The sequence below is a fragment of the Helianthus annuus genome, chromosome 12 (assembly GCF_002127325.2).
Source record: "Helianthus annuus cultivar XRQ/B chromosome 12, HanXRQr2.0-SUNRISE, whole genome shotgun sequence".
Taxonomy (NCBI): domain Eukaryota; kingdom Viridiplantae; phylum Streptophyta; class Magnoliopsida; order Asterales; family Asteraceae; genus Helianthus; species Helianthus annuus.
The window spans coordinates 20721947-20746364 of NC_035444.2; the positions used below are offsets into that span (position 1 = coordinate 20721947).

At 35.7% G+C, this 24418-nt stretch overlaps 3 protein-coding genes across 3 annotated transcripts; all 3 read left to right on the forward strand.

The window, feature by feature from the left end:
• Positions 1–12292: 12292 nt before the first annotated feature.
• Positions 12293–15716, forward strand: LOC110892553. Its single transcript, XM_022139709.2, has 3 exons — positions 12293–14655; positions 14736–14802; positions 14886–15716. The coding sequence occupies exons 1-3, from the start codon at positions 12293–12295 to the stop codon at positions 15633–15635; spliced, it is 3180 nt and encodes a 1059-aa protein (XP_021995401.1). The 3' UTR covers positions 15636–15716.
• Positions 15717–17027: 1311 nt separating this feature from the next.
• On the forward strand, positions 17028–17474 carry LOC110896458 (mitochondrial distribution and morphology protein 12-like). Its single transcript, XM_022143791.2, has 2 exons — positions 17028–17193; positions 17304–17474. The coding sequence occupies exons 1-2, from the start codon at positions 17104–17106 to the stop codon at positions 17472–17474; spliced, it is 261 nt and encodes an 86-aa protein (XP_021999483.1). The 5' UTR covers positions 17028–17103.
• Positions 17475–20761: 3287 nt separating this feature from the next.
• Positions 20762–22862, forward strand: LOC110896459 (transcription factor MYB17). The gene is made up of 3 exons (XM_022143792.2): positions 20762–21020; positions 21188–21317; positions 22097–22862. Exons 1-3 carry the CDS (start codon positions 20849–20851, stop codon positions 22770–22772), a joined length of 978 nt encoding a protein of 325 aa, XP_021999484.1. The 5' UTR covers positions 20762–20848; the 3' UTR covers positions 22773–22862.
• Positions 22863–24418: the final 1556 nt, after the last annotated feature.

The window sequence follows — 24418 nt, forward strand, 5'->3', positions numbered from 1 at the left end:
TTGAAAAGCTTGAAGTGTCAAGCCGTACTGTATTTGGCTTTGATTGCTGACCTGCAGATGACGTGCTTCCATAACAAGCTTGTTGTTGAGCAGGAAGTGGATTCCCATATAGATCAGTTGCTACGGTAGATGGCCGATAGGCTTGCTGTTGAGGAACTGGCTGTAGAGGATTTCCATACAAGTCTGTAGTTGGAGCTGGCTTGACAGGAACCTGTATCGGATTGCCATATAAGTCTGTGCTCGTGACAAATGCCGTCTGAAGAGGAGCATGAGAGACTGGTCTTGCAGAAGAGGTGCTGGAGGTTCCATAATACATCTCCGGATTCTGTGGAACTGGAACCTTCTTTGCCTTTAGAGTTTCTTCCTGATCCTTAATCTCCAAAAGCTGCACGAAGTCGTTGATGTTTGTTGTAGCCAAAACCCCATTGTATTTCAGAATTTCCAAGAAACTATTCCACTGGGGTGGCAACGCATCTGCAAACTTCTTCACCACCTCAACTGGAGTCGTCACAACCCCAAAATTACCCAACTCAGTAAGCAAGTGATAGAACCGACTTGTCATGTCTCCCAACGATTCCTTATCCATACACGTGAAGCCATCGAATTCTTTCTTGAGTAGATCGTGTCGCAATTGACGTGTTGCTTCATTACCTACGCCTCTGGTCTTCAACGCATCCCACAATTTCTTCGTTGTCTTGAAACTGACAAACTGATGGTAAATATCTTTGCTTAACGCCTGAGTAAGAATGGCGTATGCTTTCTTTTCCAGATCATACGTCTTTTTCTGATTTTCAGGAAGATCGGCAAACGTAGCAGCATTTGAAGCGGCAACCTCTATTGTTTGATCGAAATCTGTGGTGAAACGTAGCCACAATTCTGTATTTTGCCCCAACACGTATGTGTAGAACCTATCAACCCATCCCGGATACTCATTTAAATGCATCAACTTTGGAGGCCGATTCAAACTTCCGGTTTCGCTCTCGCTCAAAAGAATACTTTGAATACTAGGCGTTTGATTTGATACGAAAGCCCATTGACCGGTTGATATAGCGTTTGTTTGCGAAGAAGCGGATACGGGAGATTCGGCCCCTGAGGGAGATAAACTTGTGTTTCTATACTTTCCCTCATCCGGAGACGGAGTTCCCCACCAACTAGGATTCATATTTGATCAAGAAAAATGAATACCTGAAAATCACACCTCAAACAAACAGTTAAACCACAAATGCACACCTTCTGTTTAAAATTCCAAGTGTTTCGACGAAACCAAAATTCCACGAAACAGACTTAGACGTTGTTATTTTTACGAAACAGATTTTGGGCTTAATATTGACGAAACTGGCCCAATGATTGTTTATCGGCGAAACAGATTTGTGAAAATGGGCTTGGCGAAATAACTTTGTCACTTTGGGCCTTTTGATTGACTAAACAAGTTAGCTTTTGAAAGAGAGGCCCACTTCACGAAACAGTCCCAATGATGAAATGATTTTAAAAGCCCAACACTAAGTCGACGAAACGGAAAGAATTATTTGTTGACGAAACAAAAGGGTTATTTTCTTTTGGGCTTCCTTTTTGGACTAACACGGCGAAACAGGAAATGAGCCCAACAATAATTCAAGGCCCAAGGATGACGAAATTGGCTTTTGTTTCGTCAAAGACAGGCTCAAATATCTGTTTCGTCGATGATCACTTTTGGCGAAACAAATTCGTGTTTCGTCAAGTGTTTGTTTCGTTGATTCTCCGTTTCGTTGAAAAAGGTGTCAGTGAGTTGGTAAACTTTTCAAACTTTATCCTGACAGAATAGATACCACTTTCGGCTCAGGACATACTTGTTTCACCAAACAAGTATGGTTTGGATTATTTTAATCCTATAACACTTCTCAATGCACAAACACTTTTCACATATAATTTTTAAGGATCAAAAAGTGTAAAATGTGAAGAACAATATGAAGAACACCATGAACTTCATGAAGTTTCCGGTGAACCGAAACTTTCCGAACACGAGAAAATGCTTAAAACTTCACTAAAAACCCACTTTTAACATGTAAAGATGATAAACAACAAGGTTTTTATGTGAACTTTCAGCAAACAACAAGATTTAAACCCGATTTTAAAAAGTTTTTCCAGAAAAACATGAACTTTTCAAAACCCGAAAAACACGCAGAACACCTCGGTTTTAACAAGGAGAAGAGCCAAGGCTCTGATACCACTTGTAGGTCCGGCTAGGAGGATCTAGTCGCCGAATCCTTGTATACAAACCACCCCGGTTGTGCGGAATCCAACCGAGATAGCAAACCGAGATAAAACACGCAAATACACGACACACAAGATTCACCGATTAACACCTCTGTATTAATACGTATGAAAAGATCAGTTACAAGCTCAATGTTTACAAATCTACTCTGTAAACTCTCAAAGTTTTCTCACGTGTGTGTGCTGTGCTCTCAGTGTGCTCTTGTGTTTCTTATCCAGAGACTGACTATTTATAGTCACAGCACCACGAAACGGAACTTGGCGAATCAGATACATGGCGAAACAGAAGATAGCTTGACGAAATGGAAAGCAGTCAACGAATCACATTCATGGTCGACGAAACTGAGTTGTTTCGTCGACATGATTCCTGTTTCGTCGAGCATGGGCTTGGGCCCAATCAGTGTTTCGCCGAGATGCTTAGCCCAAGTGTCTTGTTTTGTTGATCTGTTTCAGCCCAAGGACTAAGGTAAAGTCCTTTATGCATCTTGGTCCATCATTGTTGATCTTGTACGTGACGGAGGAAAGTTGCGTCCTTGATCGAATCACGTCGCGTTGAGTCGCGTCCACAAACATGTATCAACAATATGTAAATCGTAATTGATACCAGCAATTGTAGTAATGTAACTTTCTGCAAGTCACTATGTAGTTTCATCACGCATGACTAACGTCTAACTACTGTGTTAAGATTTGGTAGCATCAAGCCTGAGCTTATTGTAAGTCATTATGATCATATGATTCTATTATATTAATGTGTGGCTCAATTATTTTTACGGGTAGAATGTTGTGTAGCAATAGTATAAATTCATGGTTTAAATTTCAGTATGTGACTGGAACGTGACATAAGAATTTACTGTTAGAACTTTATGAGAATGTTAACAATCTGATCAAGACGATGCTCCTAAAAATGTGTGTGGTTAGGCTGAAGAAAGGATATTCTAAAAAACTAGTATTTGTATTTGAATGAATGTCTTTGATCATAGAATATACTTCTTTTATTGCAGGTCCTTTAAAGTCTAAACGAATCCACTATGGTAAATTGTGGTAGAAGCATAGTTTAGAGCTTCACCAGATGATTTTGAAACTGCCATTTAAGCACAAGTAAGGATTCTCTCATCTCTGGATATATTTTTAGTAGAACTATTTCAGGTTCTCAAAAATTGTTTGATATTCTAATGATTTTTAACAACGTACAGGATAGTAAGAAGTTGGTGGATTTGTTGACTTATTCGGTTGTGGATGAGGCAGTCTAGAGAAGGGTTGAAACAATAGCAAAGACTTACGGGCAACTAGGGGTTATTAATGGGTCGGAACTGGTGCGAAACCAGCACGTTATCATAACCTATAACCGGACTGAAAGGAAGTAGTCTGTCTTGGGTTTCACGGGTCAGATGTATTAGACTGTTTAAGGTTATGGCTGTCATTTTTAATACAATTAATTATTTGATGCAGTTCCAGTTTCTTTTGTGTGAAACTTTCTATGATTTCATAACTAAAGGTAAGTTTCCAATAGAGTTCCATACTAAGTTTCCAAATACCCTTATATAATTAGTTTAGTATGTAGATAACGAAAATAAATTTGTAAATTCTAAAGCATGATTTTAGTGATTTAGATTTTAAAACTCAGCAACATCTTAGGAATGATTTTGATTTTCAAACAAATATGAACCCTTTAATGAAGCATTACACACACTTTGGCTTTTTTATTAAACAAATAATGGTTTTATTTAAAATAAAAAGAAAATATTATACATTAAATACATATAAGTGTAGGACCGTGTTTCTTGACCGAAACCGTGATTAGTGTGAGATTAGTTCAAGACGGGAGAGATTAGAGATGGATAAAAACAACTTCTTTGTATTAATCGGTAGTATAACATTACAAGTCGGCCCGATTACAAGCTAACCGAACTAATACCAAAGGAGTATACATCCGGGGAGAGACCAAGTGGTGATCTCTCCCCCACACAATAAAGCTCACAGGGAACTCACACAATGAGCTCACCCTATCTCTAACTCTCTAGTTTGCAAATGAACAAGTGGGTGGTATTTATACCCACACCCACTTGTCTAGCAAACACACACGGTCAAACACATAACCTTCTCTTTTGACCACTTCAAACGAGCGGGTCAATACACATTCGTTTGTCCGTTTCACTAACTATTACAAATTCAGCATAAAATAAATCTAATCTATTCGACAAGCATCGGACACAAAATCTGCATCAACAAATTCCCCCTTGTCCGTTGCTGTCGAATGCTGAAAATGCAACTGCAATCGATCTTCAGTCAAGTATTTATCTTCTCTGTGTTAACAAATTCCCCCTTGACCAATGATCCAGGTAAGTAGTATCTTGACGCTCCTTGTATAGTATTTCCCCCTCAAAGTACACGTATCCGTGTTGGGTGTTGTGCAATTTCCTCACAAGGCTCAGTTGACCGATCTTCCGCTGATCTTCCAATACTCCAATCGGCATTTGATAAGGGTTCCATTCTTTAAAAAAGCTGCATCAAGTCTTGATCTGTCATAAGACAATCTCTACCACCTGTAATTGCGTTTAGAAATTTACCGAAGAAATTCAACATATGAAAATTTTTATCCCCCCATTTCTTTGGTAAGATCTCTAAACCTTAACAGATTCTCTCCACTTCAAAGAAACTGTCGTCAATTTCACAGAACAAATTCTCTCCACTGAGTATAATTTATCTTCAAATGTTCACCAATTCCCTCCACTGAGCGGAACTGTCGTCAATCTTCACTGAATGTTCTCGGTTGTTCGAAAAATCACAAAAAAGACTTTCTTCTTTGCATATTCTAGTTGAACGTCCCCTAGTACCCCGTAGGATCCGACTTGTATCCCTCCAAAGACTTTGTGAACTCGTTAGGACCGGTATTGACATTCTAGGTTCATTCATTCGTTACTAAATGCGAGAATATGACAATAAACAAAAAGATTTCTTCGTTGCATATTCTAGCTGATAAAGAAATTTCGCCTAGTACCCCGTAGGATCCGACTTGTATCCCTCCAAAGACTTTGTTAACTCATTAGGACCAGTATTGACATTCCAGGTTCATACGTTCGTTTTCAAATGCGAGAATATGACAATAAATAAAATGCTTTCGAACATTTGCGAATAACCGATAACAAACATAAACATTGACGTGCGGAAGTGAACATACCGTTTTTGGTTTTTGGCCCATTGTAGTCAAGTCACCAAAATTTGACGTTTGCATCGGTAACCGTGACTACCCCACGTTTAACAAAAATCATGTTTTCATCAAGCTTCATCATCTGTTTTCATCATTCTAAAGTGATTCCGTTTGCTCTCGAACCCGTACGAATTTTGACGTTGACATTTAGAAGCGCGGTTCAAATCAACTTCGCGAACTCCCGATTCAAATCAACTTAGGGGAGGATTTTATAATCCTAAGGATCATGGATCCTCAAGTGCTGCCGGGGTCAGGGATCCTCAATTCTGTTTGAATTAGTGATCCTCAGGGAGTATTGCAGGATCAGGATCCAGGATCATTATTGTTATCCTTACACTAACGATTGTCCATTTCGAATATGAAGTTGGTTTGCAGGAGCTAAAGCATGGACCAAGTCTCACCGAAGTTCCTGGAGCATATTCCCTCAATATTCCACACGTGCTAAGCTTTTATGGACGTTATGGAGATCGTGGGGAGCTTGCATAATTGTCGGATAGTTTGTTAGTATAGTTATTTCTAATTTAAAATGGGGATAACAAGCTTGAGTAGAACACTTAGCTATTTTTGGTATCCACACACACTCGTAACAGCTCTCAGTCGGCTCTCGAACATTACTTGGTGATTTCATACACCTTTTTGCACATTATAGTGATCCTTGTAAGAAGCTTGTTATCATCCCAAATTGTAAACTTCTTTTGTTTAATCTTAATTGGTGATCGGTAGTTGCCATCACCCGAGGTTTTTTATGGCGGAGATCAACTCTTGATCAAGGGCTTTTTCCTCGTATAAATCCTTGTGTCATTTGTTCATTACATTTGATTGTTATCCTTAACATTGTTCATTAATTCAAGCATCACACCTCACAACAAAAGATTTGGTTGCATTATCTTTGCTTGATTTTTGACCAAAACAACATTTATACACATATGATTGAACAAGATCAACCTCATTGTATCAGTGAATTCAACTCATTGCATTAGCTTATATAAGCTTCCAAGCTGACCAAAGCAACACATGCCATCGTCATAAGTTTGTCACCAACTTAGAATAATTCTAATTTAACATCTAGAATAAGCTTAGACAATGAGTTCTCCTCATTAGCTTTTTGAACAAACTCTTAAAAAGTTACATGTCTTTTCCTTATAATGAATGAAAATTCTCCCTCAACTTTGTCTATACACAAGTTCTTTTTGTGTTCATACACATTTGAATGTTTAGAGTTAATTAGTCTCCGTCAAGACCCATAATTAACCAAGTACTAGTCTAGCATGCTTTAGACTACAATACTTTAGCATGTGAACAGAAGATGCGTCATTCTGATTCTTCACAGCCCTAAGGATATCATAATATCACTTTGCAACATTCATCCCTTGCTAAGATAAAATAATGAGACTTATTCATAATCCTAAAACATCAATATTTAGGAAGGTCTCACAAATTATTGTATATAGCACATAGCTAAATTTCATCATTGATTTAAGGAACATAACTTGTTTACCTTTGATCTCCAACAATCTACCACTGACTCATAAGTACTTAAACATAAGCCTTAATCCAAGTCACTTGGTGAACACATTAATCACCAACAAGATGAATGTTTCTTGTCTACAATCACTATTATGTGTGAGATAGAGTCAACTAGATTGACACTCAACAACATGGCATTCATAATTTTTCCATAAGTGATTTGCACACATCTATTGTTATTCATTAGGATATATGTATATTTAGGATGCTCTCCCAAATGAAGGTAAAATCTCCATATAGATCTAACAATAATCAAGTGGTAGACGCATCTACTTATAAATCTCGCAAGATTTATTAAAGGTATACAATTATAGATAGTAGTTTTACTTTCATATGTTAGAATTCACACTTGTGAATTTCCAATGACTTCTAATGAAATATGTCGACATGAATGTCGTTAGTGTATTTCATCTCAATACACTCACTACGTTCTTTCATTACTCACTCATGATGTGGTTATACATTTGATGTTTCGTCTTTGACTTTTAGTTAATGTAACAACTTTCAAGTTGTTTATGTCCAAGTATTTTCATATACTATCCGTTTAAAACCATATTGTTTTAAACAATATATAACCGATGTAATAATTATTTTCCACAAAAATAATTTCTACGTCACAACCATTAGTGATTTATTTCTTTGTAAAAAATTGCATGTGTTATCCAAAGATATTGAACACAAAACAATAAAATACATTGGAAACTAAATCATAAGTTCCAATCACTTTTGAAATTTAAACGGAAACATAGACAATATGTAGACATCAAATAGCAAAGTGTTTTTATCTTCAACACTTTATAATCTGACCGAAATTTTCTCAACAATATCGTCCCATGGCATGTCTTGAGGTACTCTCTCAATAAGACTCCATGCACTTGTAAGTACAAGTTCCCCATTTCATCTTGAAACTTTAAACTTGGACAATTATGCTCAAAACAACACCAAGTTGTTACAAATACTACATTTAAGTAGTAAACTTGAACAATTAAATTTGTTCACAACAACACCAAGTTGTTTTCACCAAATAACATTTTTTAACACGTATGTTGGGAAAAAAATGTTATAACAAGCACATTATAGAATCGAACGTTTACATAAAACGTTTTCCAAAGATATAGTTTATAAAATAAATCGTTTCTCATCATTTTTAATGCACACATAGGTAATTAAATGTTTACATAAAACATTTCTGTTCATTATGAACAATCTCTAACCTCGTATTCGTGATACACATTTTCTAACACACATGTTAGAAAACTTCAAGTCATTTTATATATATAAAACATGACCAAATTAAAACATCAAATGTCATCATTAAAACTCTACTCAAGAGTTTCACCATATGAAGAGTTAAGAGTCTCAATAATTATAGACTTAAACTCTAATAAAACTCATCAAATGTCATCATTAAAACTCTATTCAAGAGTTTCACCATATGAGAGTTAAGAGTCTCAATAATTATAGACTTAAACTCTAATAAAATTCATCAAATATCATCATTAAAACTCTTCTCAAGAGTTTCACCATACGAAGAGTTAAGAGTCTCAATAATTATAGACTTAAACTCTAATAAAACTCATCAAATGTCATCACTAAAACTTTACTCAAGAACCCATGGCATTATAGCCTAGTGGTATCTTGGTGGTGGGATAAGGCTTATGACCATTAGGTCATGGGTTCGATTCCCACAAAGGGGGGTTTTTCCCAGATTTATTGGGTTTCCTCCTGAATTGGTGTATAGGCATTATTGCCTAGTGGAGGTGGATATGATCGGGTGGTTCTGCTGGTGGCACGATGATACTCCAGTGGTCCGTCAGTGATCCAAATTTGCCGTTCAAAAAAAAAAAAAAAAAAAAAAAAAAAAAAAAAAAAAAAAAACTCTACTCAAGAGTTTCACCATATGAAGAGTTTAATTAGTAATTAAAATTTCACTCAAATGGATTTAGAAATCCCAAATTAAAGTTGGTGATAAATCCCACACAACTACACCATTACTTTATGGTGATTTAATTGTTGAAGCCAATCAAACATCAACTTCAATGTATGACCTTTTATTTCTAAATCATACAAAGCATTAAAATCAATGCTACAACAAATTACTTATATAAAATGTTTACATAAAACATTTCAAAGCATTTGTATTTTAACCATTTTTAACAATCATGTTAAAATGAAAGAAATTCTAACGCGCACGTTAGAATTATTAACATTTCCACAAAATGTCAATTCGACTTGCTAAAACACATATATGTTTCAAATAAATAAGTTATTTCTAATACACACGTTAGAAACTAAACAACTAAAAAAAATTGCCTCCAAACTAACGCTTTTCATAAACGTTTCTAACACACATGTTAGAAGACAAATGATTACAAAAATCATTATAAGACTTATTTGTTCATATCAATCCATGGGTGGATAAAGACTCTACATTAAATAGAGACTTAATTAGAGACATAAAACTCTAATCAAGTAACATAACACTCTTATTTAAAGACATAAAAAACTCTACTTAGGAGAGTTTAACATTTACAAAAAACGTATGGTTAACACCAATAATTCCGGTCTAACACATATGTTAGAGAATTTAACGTTTACAAAAAAGTATGGTTTACACTAATAAACCCGATCTAACACAAAAGTTAGAAAAATTAACGATTCCCAAAATCGTTTAAAAAACCAAATGGTTGAACCAAAACCATTCGTTTTGTATCACGGTATAGGATTTAAGATTGTATCTCAATCTTAAGAAATCCAAACACAACAAGTTGTACTACATACATATTTCCCAAAAGAAAATATTTATAAGATCATAATCTTTAAAATATTTTTTTTATTATAAATTCTTTTGTGAACCCAAAATCCTTATAAATAAGGTTTTAAGATTGTAGCAACAATCTCATGAAATCTGTTTTAAGTTTGTAGGAACAAGGTTCACTTTTTATAAAATATAATTACAAAATATATATATAATAACGAGACTCTCGTTCTTCGTAGAAAATATCATAGTACAATACTGGTTACAATAACTAAATAAAAAGAATATAAAATATAATTTCATATACCAATCTTGATTCAAGCCGCATCTCCGATGGGTCCTTCACGCACATTTGATAGCATCCTAGACTCGAGTATTCATCATCTTGAGTCTTGAAAAATACTCCTTGACTGCAACAAAGAGCACACTAAAACATTGACGATTTTGGTTGAGACACGTGTTCAACACGCTTCCCTTAAAACAGATTTCACGCCTCTACTAAAGACGACGCGTCTGTCTCCCAGGTTACAATAGCCGAAGCAGTATGTACTGCCGGAGATGGCCACGCGCCCGAGGTTACACCGGATAAAATTATCGTGTTAGAACTTGTGGAAAATAATGATATGAATCTGATGAAATTTAATAGAGACAACATATCCCTCTAAGTACCTAACACATGGGTCTTCAAGTATCTCCAAGAACTCTTCTAATTTTTTTCTCTAAAATTCCACTTTCAATTCTCTACTTGTAATTAGTTTCATCAAGTTAGGCATATAACCTACTTTGCATACAAGAGATCTGGGGTAGAGAAGAGTCTCATTTTATTAGAGATTTTATTAGAGAAATAAACTCTAATAAAAACTAATAAATTGACATAAAAACTCTACTAAAAGTCCCACTTTATTAGAGATTTTATTAGAGACATAAACTCTAATAAATTGACATAAAACTCCATTTAAGAGTTTATCACCATATGAAGAGTCTAGTAAATAATTATAATTTACGAAATTATAATTTCACCAAATTAATATCTAATCACACTATCTAAATTTCCAACATTTCCCCTTCTTTAGTTCTTTCTTTATGTGGGTTTATTTTTTTCTAGTGAAAACATGTCTATAAAAATGTCAACATAACATATAATTTAGATTAGTTTTTTTATGTTAGAGAACTTTTTTTAGATAAAAAATAACAAATGAAACTATTTATTTTACGTAAATATTATTTCATCTCTTATATTTGACACGCTCAATTTATTAGTAATTTCATCGTGCAACGATGTATCATGCTTGAACTCACACTACAAGAAAGGGAGGCTTTTAGCGGCGACACCATTAGCGGCGACGGCCCTAATGTCGCCGCTATTGGTCGATCCGTGTCACACACCCTGAGACCAAACCCCAGCCGTTGATCAAAATCCTGATCTAACGGTTGGGGACTTAAAAGGCAATACCGGCGACGTTAAGTAGGGTATGTTTGTATGATTGTTAGTATGTAAAGTGTATGAATGAATGTATGTAAGTTTGTATAATTGTTAGTATGTAAATTGTATAATGTAGGTGTATTTGAAAAATGTGTATGTAAATTGTATAATGGTTAGTTTTTTTTTTAAAGTTTAGAAAATGTATAATTTTTAGTTTAGTATGTTAGTATGTATGTTTGTATTATTGTTAGTATGTAAATTGTGTAATTTTTAGTTTAAGTTGTATGTGGGTATGTAAGTGTATGAATGAATGTATGTTTGTATAATTGTTAGTATGTTTACATTGTATAATGTAGGTGTATTTGAAAAATGTGTATGTAAATTGTATAATGGTTCGTTTTTTTTTTTAAGTTTAGAAATTGTATAATTTTTAGTTTAGGTATGTAAATTGTGTATGTTAGTATGTATGAAATCATCATTTCAAACATAACGAGCTAAGAAAACACCCAATCGAAATTGAAATCATGATTTAAAACATAACATTCCGCCCAAAATTTAAAACAATCATTAAGAACATAACAAGCTTAAAAAATTGTACCCGTGTTTGAATTAATCATTTTAAACATAGCGAGCTTAGAAATACCCGCCCGAAATTGATTTAGAAATTAATTTCGGGTTGTCCCCGTTTATCTTGGGACTGCTTTTTGAATACTTTATCTCATTTAGGATGTGAATGTGTATTACATGATTGTTTGTTTAAGAAGGATTCGGTTATCATTTTCTCTTTGCTCCTCGGGTATATATATCATTACATATATACTTGGGAGCTAAGAGGAAATGCTGCCGAATTTTTCTTAAACAAACAATCATGTAATACACATTCACATGTGAGATAAAGTGTTCAAAAAGTGGGTTTAGCAGCCTACCCTTGTCTTGTTAATCCTAAATTAGATTTTCTTTCAGTTGCATAATGCCTATCGATAAAAGTTGGATTGATTCCCCACGTCATTCACCTCACTACAAGCAAGGACTCGAGTCATTTATCGAGATGTGTGAAAGAGTGATAAAAAACCACAATGAAGTTAGATGTCCGTGTACCCAATGTAAAAATTCCGGCTTAATAACTATGGCAGAAATGAAATACCATTTGGGTATTAACAAATTTTGGAAGGAATACACTTCGTGGACCTATCACAGGGACACGACTCCAATTGCACAAGTAAACGATGTTGCGCCACAAGACGGTATGGTAAACGTTATTGAAGACATTAGGGGGGAGCGTATGGAAGAAGATACATACCTTAACCAAGAGAACTCGAATGGAGATAGTAGCGGTGTTGTTGATGATTTTGAAGACCTGATAAAGGAAGCTGAAACAGAATTATATCCTGGTTGTACTAAGTTTTCTTCTATCGACTTTTTAGCAAAACTTTTGAATATAAAGGATACGTACCATTTTCAAAATGAAGGAGTAGATCGACTCCTCTCATTGTTGCGAGAGTCAATGCCAGAAGGCAACAAGATTCCCCCTTCGTATTATGTAGCTAAGAAGACATTTAAGAAGATTGGTTTGGCATATGAGATGATAGATGTGTGCACAAATGATTGTGCTCTCTTTTGGAAAGAAAACGAGTCCTTGCAAAATTGTCCCGTTTGTAATGAGAGTCGATGGGTCGATAAAGACACAAAAGGCACGAAGGTGGCTCGTAAGGTGTTACGATACTTTCCTTTGACGCCTAGACTACGACGTTTGTATTGTTCAAGGCACACAGCGAAAGATATGATATGGCATAGTACCGGACGATCGGAAGATGGGACTATGCGTCATCCAGTTGATGGATCTGCATGGCAAGACTTTGATAAAAAGTACCCAAACTTCGTGATGGAGCCACGAAATGTTCGCTTAGGGCTTGCAGCTGACGGTTTTAATCCCTTTAACAACGGTAGTGGATCCTCGACTCATAGCACGTGGCCGGTTATACTCACCACATATAATCTGCCTCCCTGGCTATGCATGCGAGAGTCCACATTCATGTTGACCTTGTTGATTCCTGGCCCTAAATCACCGGGGAAAGACATGGAGGTTTTCCTTAGACCGTTAGTGGATGAGCTTAAGCAATTGTGGCAGACAGGTGTACGTACTAAAGACGCAGCAACAAACACATACTTCACAATGAAGGCGGCGTTGTTATGGACCATAAATGACTTTCCAGCCCGTAGTAGCCTATCAGGTTGGAGCGGACAAGGCTACATGGCATGCCCAACTTGTAACCAAGACACTCCTTCAATACGTGTAACTGGTAAATGTGCTTATGTTGGCCATCGCCGGTTCTTAGATGCCAACCATCCTTGGAGAACAAGTCTCGACTTTAACGGGAGACCCGAGACACGAGACCCTCCGAGACAGTTTAGCCCAGCTGACATAGAAGCTCAACTAGGTCGTTTAATTAATCGTCTACCAGGCAAGCATCCAGATTTTGGAGGTAGGAGGATAACCCGGTCAGATTTCGAGTTGAACTGGTCCAAAAGAAGCATATTTTTTGACCTTGAGTATTGGTCTTCTCTGCAGCTGAAACATAACTTAGATGTAATGCATATAGAGAAAAATGTGTGCGACAGCTTGCTCGGTACTCTTCTGATGAACGATAAGAGCAAAGACACGCCAAATGCGCGGTCTGACATGGAAAAACTAAACATTCGGCCGTCACAATGGCTGAAACAATCGGGTGGCAAGTTCTTAAGTCCCCACCCAAAGTACTCATTCAAGTCCGATGATCGAAAACTTTTTTGTCAGTTTATAAAAAATGTTAAATTACCAGATGGGTTTGGATCGAATATCAGTAAGAGGGTGACAGATAACAATGCTAACATTACCGGGTTGAAATCTCATGACTGTCATATCCTCATGCAACGTTTGATACCGATTGGGGTTAGAGGGCTTTTGACTAAAGATACATCTACACCAATAGTAGACCTTTGTATGTTCTTTAAGCAACTTTGCTCTAGAACACTATCGGTGGATGATATGAAGAAAGCAAAGGATGACATTGTTACCATCTTATGCAAGTTAGAGATGATCTATCCACCTGCGTTTTTTGACATTATGGTTCATTTACTTGTGCATTTACCTGATGAAGCGATTGCGGGAGGTCCAGTAGCTTTTAGATGGATGTATCCATTTGAAAGGTACATGAAAAAACTAAAGAACTATGTTAAAAACCCGGCAAGGCCTGAAGGTTGTATAGCTGAATGTTATGTGTTTGAAGAAGCTCTAACATTTTGTTCAATGTACCTTAAAGATGTTCAGACTAAGTTCAATCGCCCAGATAGAAACGATGATGTCGTTGTTGAAAAAAGAAAGTTATGGGTGTTTGAGTCAAAATGTCGTTATGTTGGCGCAAGAAAGGAGAAATATCTATCATTCATCGAAAAAAGCAAGATGGAATGGTTTGTCCTCGAAAACTGCGCAGAAGTTAGGGAGTACATGAAGTGAGTGCTTCTATCTTTAACATTTCATAATCTGTTAATTGGTATTTTTCGTTCCTTTCTTATATTTGTCATCAATGTAGTGAATTCAAACATACACATCCCCATGATGATCTTAAAACCAAATTTCCGGGATGGTTTCTCCATAAGGTATAATACATATATAACACTCATTACTCTATACTTGCTAGGTAATACATATATAACAAACATTATTACTATATATTTTTTAGGTCCATTCGATGAAAACACAAAATTCTCCAGAATTCCACCCGGAGTTGTATGCTCTTTCAATTTGTGCGAAAATGACTGCTTACACTTACACTGCTTGCATAGTCAACGGTGTTAGGTTTAAGACACTTGAACGTGATGCAAAATGCGCAACGCAAAACTCTGGGGTGGAAGTGGTTGGAGAGAACGGTGTGAAATTTTATGGCCAATTAGAAGAAATTATTGAGTTGCGTTATACAAATGATTATTCCGCTGTCCTATTTCGGTGCAAGTGGTTTGATACTCAAAGGGGTGTAAACCATGACAATAATATCACCAGTATAAGCACTGAACATGAATGGGACAAAGACGATCAACTCATATTTGCTTCGCAAGCCAAACAAGTGTTCTTCATCCAAGAAACGTCTCGAAACCAAAAAAATAAACATAGGTGGGTAGTCGAAAATGTTAATCATCGAAGAATTTGGGATCGGCCATTAAGTGATGACCGCGTCAATAAGGTTCAAAATGTTGGCAAACGCTTAGAAGATAGTGACGTTGTTGACAACAACTCTTCATCTGACTGTCCACTTGTCATTGACTTGACCCAATACTTTCAAATTGGATCTTCTCATGTTACTGCGGGTGAGCCTTCAATTGAAGTTGATCCCCCAACGGCCACCGTCGATGAAGTGTTTGAAGTCGAGACTGATTCTGATGAGGTCGAGGCTGCTTATGATGAGGATGATCCCGATTATGTGGAGTCTGACTAAAAGAAAAGTTATTGTAATTTTTATTGATTTGTAATTGATTAACACTTGTTTGAAATATTTATTTGAATTTGAGTTACACTTGTTGTACTTTCCCTTAATTTGTATTAGATACACATGCTGTAACATTTGTAACTTTATAGGGAGTATGTTTTCGATATTGTTGATATTCGCGTATCTGATGGCTGATGTGGCCCCCTGGGGACATGGGGGTGACGGCGCTGGTGATCCACCGATTCCTCCTGGTGGATTTCGTGGCACACATGAGACAGACGGTAAGTCTTTTACTAAATTATTTTGTAGTCCTTATATTTTATATATTATAAATGTTGTTACTAATTATTTTTGTTTTAATTGCAGCGGTTCCCCCGAAGAGGGTTAGGGGGAAAGCAAAAAACGAGAAACTAAGGCGTCTGGTAAAAGCGGGGGGGCCTGTATCGCTTACGTTTGACAGGCAGGTGAGGTATACCCCTGTTGGTAAATCAAGGGATATGTTTTCACGGGAGGCCGGCCTGTATATGTGGCGGTCCATCCCCTTCGATAAAATTGGATGGGATAACGTTGAACAACATTACAAGGATGCCCTCATGAACCACTTACGGGTAAATAACTTATATGCATAAAATTTTATCAAATATTTAAGCACATGCAAATCTAATTTATATATGATATTTTAACTTTTTTATTTAATTTGTAGGAAAATTTCAATTTGGATGAAGTGGAACGTGACTATGAGGCCAAAAACTTGACGGGTGGCATTAGGGTTGTGCTTATTAAACGGTACTCTGACCGCAAGTACGAGGCTAAAAAATTATTTAAGAGCAAGGGAGGTTACAATGATCTTGAGAGTGCACGGGCATTCCATCCCAAGGATATGCCCTATGATAACTGGTTGAGAACCATTGAAGGTTTCCGGGAAGCTAAATATATTAAAAGAAGCGAGGCCAACACACTAGTACGCGAGAAACAACAATTCCCATACCGTGGGGGGACATCTTCGTACGGTAGCACCGCCTATAAAAATGTAATGTTTTATGTATGTGTGCGTGTGTGTAAGCTTTTGTTTATTTAATGTCTAATCTAAGTTTAATGTTAAACAGGATATGGATTGGGTACCTACGTATGCTAAAACCCACACGGACAATATGATCATCGATCATAGAAATGAAATAAAGAGATATTTTAATCCTTACCAACTCGATCTTGTCGCCCCTGGCAACAAACATGCTGTATACCACCGAATTACCCTATTTCCTTTATGGGGAAGAATGCTGAACAAAATTACGAAAGTATTTCTTTTAAGTATTATTTTCTATAACAAATATATATATATATACACACACATATATTTAATCATCTTCGTAAAATACAGCGGAACATACAACAGGCCACAAGTCAATGGAGCAGTGAGGGTCCGCCAATTGCCCCGTATCAGGAAGCGTTGGGTGAGCGGCGAGGATGGTACCGCGGGATGGGTCCTAAACCTTCTTCCAACACGTCCTCGCACTCGTCATCTAACATGTCGTCTTCGCAAGCTCGGACGCAAGAACCCTTTTCCGAGGTAAACTGCGCAATTTAAAAAATGACAAACGAACGCATGTTTCCTTGTTAAATATATGTTGGTAGCGTTAATTAATATGCTAATATACGTTTTGCTATCTATTATTGTAGGATTTTGTTAACAGCTTGTTCCAAACCCCGTCATTTTTGAACCAACTTAACAACTATCTTGCTTCACAAGGAAAAGGAAAAGGAAAGTCAAAAGGCTACGATTCTGACAACTTATTCGATAATGAATCCGACGATGAACCCAACGATAACGATGACGATGACGATGAGTGACTTGTTTTTAATGTATGCTTTGGATTTAATTAAACGTTGTAGGATATAATGTACGACTTAAACGTAGTTTTTAATTATATTACCTTTAGTATATGTTGATTATGTTCATTGCGTATGCTTGCGTTGTTTGAAAATAGGCAGGTTTTGTTTTTTCGGCCGTAAAACTGGCTGGGCAGCTGTATATACAGCTGCTGTATTAAAAAAAAATAGACTTTTAGCGGCGACATGTGTCGCCGCCATTGCTCTTCACACTTTACCGACGAAAGTCAACACCGGCGACACTTTTAGCGACGACATTTGTCGTCGCTAAAAGTGCAGCATCAATACCGGCGACAGCTATCAATACCGGCGACAGTCAGTCAATAGCGTCCGAGCAATACCGGCGATGCTTTACCGGCGACATGTCGCCGCTAATAGTCAATAGCGGCGACAAAAGCGGTCAATACCGGCGACAGCCGTCGCCGCTAAAGGTGCCCTGTTCTTGTAGTGTCAAGAGAAAAAGATAACTTATTAATTCATGATGACAAATAATTCAGACATTTTATTTAATAGCGACTACATAGGGTGACGAATGTGAGTTATAAGATTATGACATCCAAAGATTATACGAGAATACAAATTTCACAAAAAGAAAATAAAAGGTTTAAATTGTATTTACTTGAAATTTTAGGAACGGGGTATAACAAGTAAAAATATATATTTGTAGTTTACATAAATGGCCCCTTTAATTAAATAAAAGATTTATATAAAATCAAAGAATTACATAAATAGTTCTTGATGTTATAAAGGATGTTTTGGTCATTTCAAATAAATCTAAAAAAACTAACATTTGTTAGTATTAATAACTCATATTGTTACAAAATTAAAAGTTAATACATCATATTGTTATTTTAAACTATTCGTACCATAGGTGTTTACTATGCATAAACCACATGAACTAACGATGTAATTAACTCTTTGTACGTAATAAAATTATATGTTGTCGCAAATTAAAATAAATAAGTAAAAAGACGGTGTTGCAAATGTGTCACAAACTACAAAAAATTACCAGTTGACGGAAAGGTGTCGGAAAAAATGCATAATAATAATAATATAATATAATATAGTATAATATATTATAATAAAAACAAAAACAGAAATTATATTAACAACATAGTTAATAATAATAATAATAATAATAATCTTTACCCAAAAATAATAATAATATTAATAATAATAATAATAATAATAATAATAATAATAATAATAATAATAATAATAATAATAATAATAATAATAACAACAACAACTAGGAAATTGAGTAGGAAATGTATAGAAACTTTCGCATCATGGTCGGGAATTTAAATCTAAAAAACTGAAAAAGAAATTGTTTTTTTAATCCATCATAAATGTGTAGAAAAATTAAATAACATAAAAAATTACCTTCTATTGCTGTGTAACAAATATAAAAAAATGTGTAAATAAAATTACATGTTGTCGTAATTAAGTGTGTTGCAAATTAAAAAAAGAAATAAAAAAGATGTTGCAAATGTCTCACAAAAAATAATAATAATAATAATAATAATAATAATAATAATAATAATAATAATAATAATAATAATAATAATCGACGAAAATGTGTCAAAATGTATATAAACAAAAAATTAATAACAAAATGATATATTATATTAAAATCAACTATAAAAATGAGTGTTGTATTAAAAATAAAGTTAATTGTAATAATAACAATAAGGAAATTATGTTGGAAATGCGTAGAAACTTTCGTATTATGGTTGGAAATATGTAGAAAAAAGTTTTTCACGGGATTCTTCCAGTATGCTTTTTTGTGTCGCAAATCATCAGGAACCCTGGTTTTCGACACCTTTCCGACGAAAATGTGCATTAGAGATTACAGATTTTCTAATGGTGAATAGGAGTGGGTTTCCTTCCGAATATTCAATCCTTTCCAATCATATTCTCAAAACTTATATGTTATCATGTTTAGCTTTATTTAGTTTTGTTATCATTTTGCTCAGCCTCCTAGCTGAACTACATCCTTCACTTTTTTTTGTTAAGGGGTTATAACAGATGCTGAATTGCTTGATTAGATGCTGGTTGTTTCATATAATTATCAAAATTATTGGCACACTTGGATCTAAAAGTTGTTGAGTTTGCTTTCCTTTAAAGTTGTTTGATATTTATTGGTTTCTCATTCTTATCTCTATAATTAAGATAAAACACACACACACACACATTTATCTTCAAATTTGTGTTCATCTTTTAGAAAAAAAACTCTTACCTCATCTCTATCTCTATTAATTTAAAAACTCCTACATTTCATTTCTCATCTTTTTCTTTCATTTACAAACACTCACAAATATCTGGGTAATATATGTGGGAGAGAATAGTGATACCCTAAATATTAGGAATGAAAAGTGAACTGCTATTGTAAGGCATGAGGGGGCGGTGCGTTATAGCATCACGGCCACCATTTTCAGTGCGTTATTTCCCACCGCCGGCATAAACATCAACGCGTGATACATTAACGAAACAAGTTTCCGTGATTTTTTTAACGGCCGTGATAGATTTTTTGTGAGGGTAGTTGTTGGTTGGGGGGAAATTGTTGGGTGTGGTGGTGAGTGATGACCACCCCCACTAAAAAAGGGTTGTGAGTGATGGAAAAATGGTTGATGACATGACGGAACTTGATTGGTGCTTGTGAGTGATAGAATTCTATCAGTAGTGACTACCCCATTCCCTAATCCACATTTTAAAGAATGAGATGGGGTATATATTAAATTAAATGAAAACCTTACTTTTTGCTCAAAAATATATATGGATGAAGTACGTTGATATTGGAATGAGACGTGAATGCTCTCATACAGTCATACCAATAATGCGTTCATGCAAACACCTAACTATGCTAAATGAGAGTCTTTGCATATTCAAATGTACTAGTGGTTGTGGAGTATTTTATTTGTTTCATCACTGCTTGAGTTATAAAGTTGGTAGCTAAGAACGACAATTATTGATTAAAATATTGATGGTGTACGTGTGTCAGTGTGTATATATATATGTATGTGTATGTCTTAATTAAAAAGAACTCATGTAGTTGGGGTTTAAATAGGTCTATTCTCTAGGTATATTTGGCTATCATTATTGACATTGTCTCGTTTCATTCCTTATATAGCCCTCTATTTTCAACGGATAATCAAACTACCATTTCCATTTTCCATACATACTGGTCTTTCCCTTTCAACTCTCTCTCTCTCTCTCTCACATCTGTGTTGTGTCCTGAACATAATACCTAGAGATCCTTACACGTTTAACATATCTAGCAAGAATAAGGTAGATACCTAGGGTATATTCTGAAGTTTAAAAGAAGAAAGTTTAAGATGGTAAGATCGGAAGAGAAGACGAAAGTCACGAAACAAAACAATGGTAATACGGTTGGGTTAGGAGTCGGGATGAAGAAAGGACCATGGACACCCGAAGAAGACCAAAAGCTCCTGTCCTACATCCAACAATTTGGCCATGGAAGTTGGCGCTCTTTGCCTCCTAAAGCCGGTACGTAATCATGTGCCCTAGCTCCCATGCATGCATCACCATTTATTAATTTGTTCAGTATAGGCTAACTAAGCTGGTTATATGCAAGTGACTGCCACTTTACACACAGAAGGATTTTTTTTTTTCATGTGATCTGGCTAAATATACATTGTTTTGATGATATGTAGGGCTTAAGAGATGTGGAAAGAGTTGTCGGTTAAGATGGACGAATTACTTGAGGCCAGATATCAAAAGAGGAAAGTTCACTTTGGAAGAAGAAAGAACCATTATTCAACTCCATGCTCTTCTTGGTAACAGGTACTATTCGATTATATAGAATCCTCAAGGAGTTAAAGGTTACCAATAATGTAAAGTCTTAAAGTCTTTAAGGCTATAGGGTGTGGTCATGACCAGGGGCGGACCTACCTCTTTGGTAGGGGTAACCCCCGCTACCCCTTGGTCAGAAAAAATTTGGAAAAATTAGTGTAAATTTTGGAAAAATTGACGTTTTTTCGATTTCGTTACGGCTTATTTATAACACGTTACCCCTTGGTCGGAATCCTAGATCCGCCACTGGTCATGACCCTCATGACCACCATGACCCTCCATATAGGTACCACATCATCCATCTTTAATTCATTATTCAAAACCACTACCCTAAGGGTGTGGTCATGACCCAAACCACTAACCCCTTTATTTTTTTTAATTTGTTTTTGTCTTAAAATTATCAAATGGGAGGGTCGTGGTAATCGTGGTTTAATCCATGGGAACCACCATCAATCAAGGAGGGGGATGGTATACCATTTAATTAATGATCCTATGTGAAAATAATGTTCCAATTCATGACCCCCACACCCCATAGCCTAACAGTCAAACAAACAAATAAGCCTACCCACTAAAATCTCACTCAGAAATTAGGGTTTGAAAGGGTGAGACCCGTTAAACATGTCGCCTATCCCGCAAGATAGATAGTGAGATTTTCTCAACAGCCATAATTTTGTTAATTAAAATACAACAAGAAGTAGTTGGGATATAGAATCTCTTCCTGCAACTTCTTGAATGGTTTGTTCTAATGTTATTACCTTTTTTATGTGTAGATGGTCAACTATTGCTGCTCACTTGCCAAGAAGGACGGATAACGAGATCAAGAACCATTGGAACTCACATATCAAGAAGAGGATGACTAAAATGGGTATTGATCCAATGACTCACAAGCCAAATAATGGCACCCAAAACTTAGGCTCCAACCTCAACCACATGGCTCAATGGGAGGCTGCTCGGCTAGAGGCAGAAGCAAGGCTTGTTCAGAAGCCAAAAATCAAGTCAACCCAACTAACCTATGTTAATGTTTCACCGCCTTCTATCCAAAAAACACCCACAAAAGTTCCACCTCCGTATCTACCATGCCTTGATGTCCTTAAAGTGTGGCAAGGGAACCTATGGTCAAATTACTCTATCAACAATGAGAGTCTACAATCATTCATCTCGACCTCAAATGTTTCGGTTGCAACACCAGCTATTCCCCTATCGAACCAAGTCGAAAGCAATGGTTCATGCGATCAAGGTCCTACCACCGAACACAATGATCAAACCGAAACACAAATAGGACCGTTTGAGGAAATCAGGTACACTAATGATGAAAACTTCATCAATGACAATCTTTTGAGATCCCCTGATTTCTGGGAAGAATTTGTTGTTCCGGACGGTGGTTGGAATAGTTTAGCCAATAACTTTGCTATGATCTGTACACCACCAGCCTCTCCTGTATTTTAATAAATTACCATGGTAATTAAGAGAGGTAATAAATGATAGAAAAATGGGTTCAGATTGGTTTCATCTAGGTGTTAAGAAAAAAAATGTAAAACCAGCAGGTCTATGACCAGTAATAACGTTCATGAAATCAACCTTTTTTAATTAGTAAATCTAGCAAGTATCTTTAGAGGATTTATTGAGGAAATATTCTTTGTAGACAGACTACTTGCATGTGTGTGTCAACACTTAATTAATTACTTCATCATCACCACACACTCATCACTCATAATATCCAATCAATTTCCGCCATGTCATCGAGCATTATTCCATCACTAGTAATAAATTTTAGTACGTGGAAATGTCCATCACTCACCACACACTCATCTCCATCATCAAAATCATTCACAAAACAACAACGTGTGTTCATGGCCACGCATGATAAAAGGCAGTGGCGGTGGTGTTTCATTAGCTTCCACGCGTGAACAATCGATGATCACGGGGCGCCCCATCCCCCTTTAGGGTTTTAACTTTTTAACATTAAAATTAGTTCATAATCAAAGGATGGTCAAATGGAACTTGTAAGATTTTATGACGAATTTGCTGCATTTATGAAACCACCTGACAATTTATGAAATAATACTTCACGTGAGCAGCAGTGCCTTTAATATCAAATCTAGCGTATCATTTGAAAGTGTGTTGATTAATGGAGACCATGATGTCTTTCTCAATTCACGTAAACTATGTTTGAAATATGAGAAATGCTGGTTTACCCCAAAAAAAAAAAAAAAAAAAAAAAAATTAACAAGATGATGTTACTTTACTATATACAAAACTAGTTTATAGACCCACGTATTACACGGGTTGAATAAAGACGATATGTTACGTAAACCCGTGTAACGCATAGACTATAACCTAGTGACTTAGATAATAATAATTCATAATTATAATAATTTAATAATTACGAATAGATAATAATAACAATAGCAATAACAATTTTTCTCATTAGTTCCTGAGTTTTGCATTCTTTTTGTCATTTTCATCCAACCCATTAACTTCATCAAAAAAATCAGTTTAATGAGGGGCATTTTTTGTCTTTTTACTTATTTAATTTATTGTTTTCTTAATCCAAATAAAACCAACCCCATTAATTTATATCATCGCTTAAATGTGAACTTAAAAAGCTATGTAAATACCTTCTATTTAACTTAATCATTGTTGATATATAATTACAAAAATAAAGCAAAATATAATCTAAATTATATAAAATATAATTTAAATTTTAAACTATATACCATATTCGTTTTTATAGTTTTATTGGCATGGCGGTATAAAATTCGTTGAATAAAGAGTTATATTCGCAATAAAGTTTTATTTTTGTATCGGATTGTTGGTGCACTTGTGTCTGTACTTTGTCTGTAATCGGTCACGATGTAAACGATGTCCTTGTCAGTCTTGTAAGTTGACCAAGTCAACCGTCCTCCTGGTTTGACTTGGCCAAACAGTTTGTGAAATGTTGTAAGATGTTCTGTGTCGAAGGATAGCTCATCGAAGAATATTGTGGATCCTTCGATGACCTCGAAAGATAGGCTACGAAGGATACTGTGAGACTTCGAAGGATATGCAATCCTTCGAAGTATTTGTGGATCCTTCGAACACTTTGTCATCGA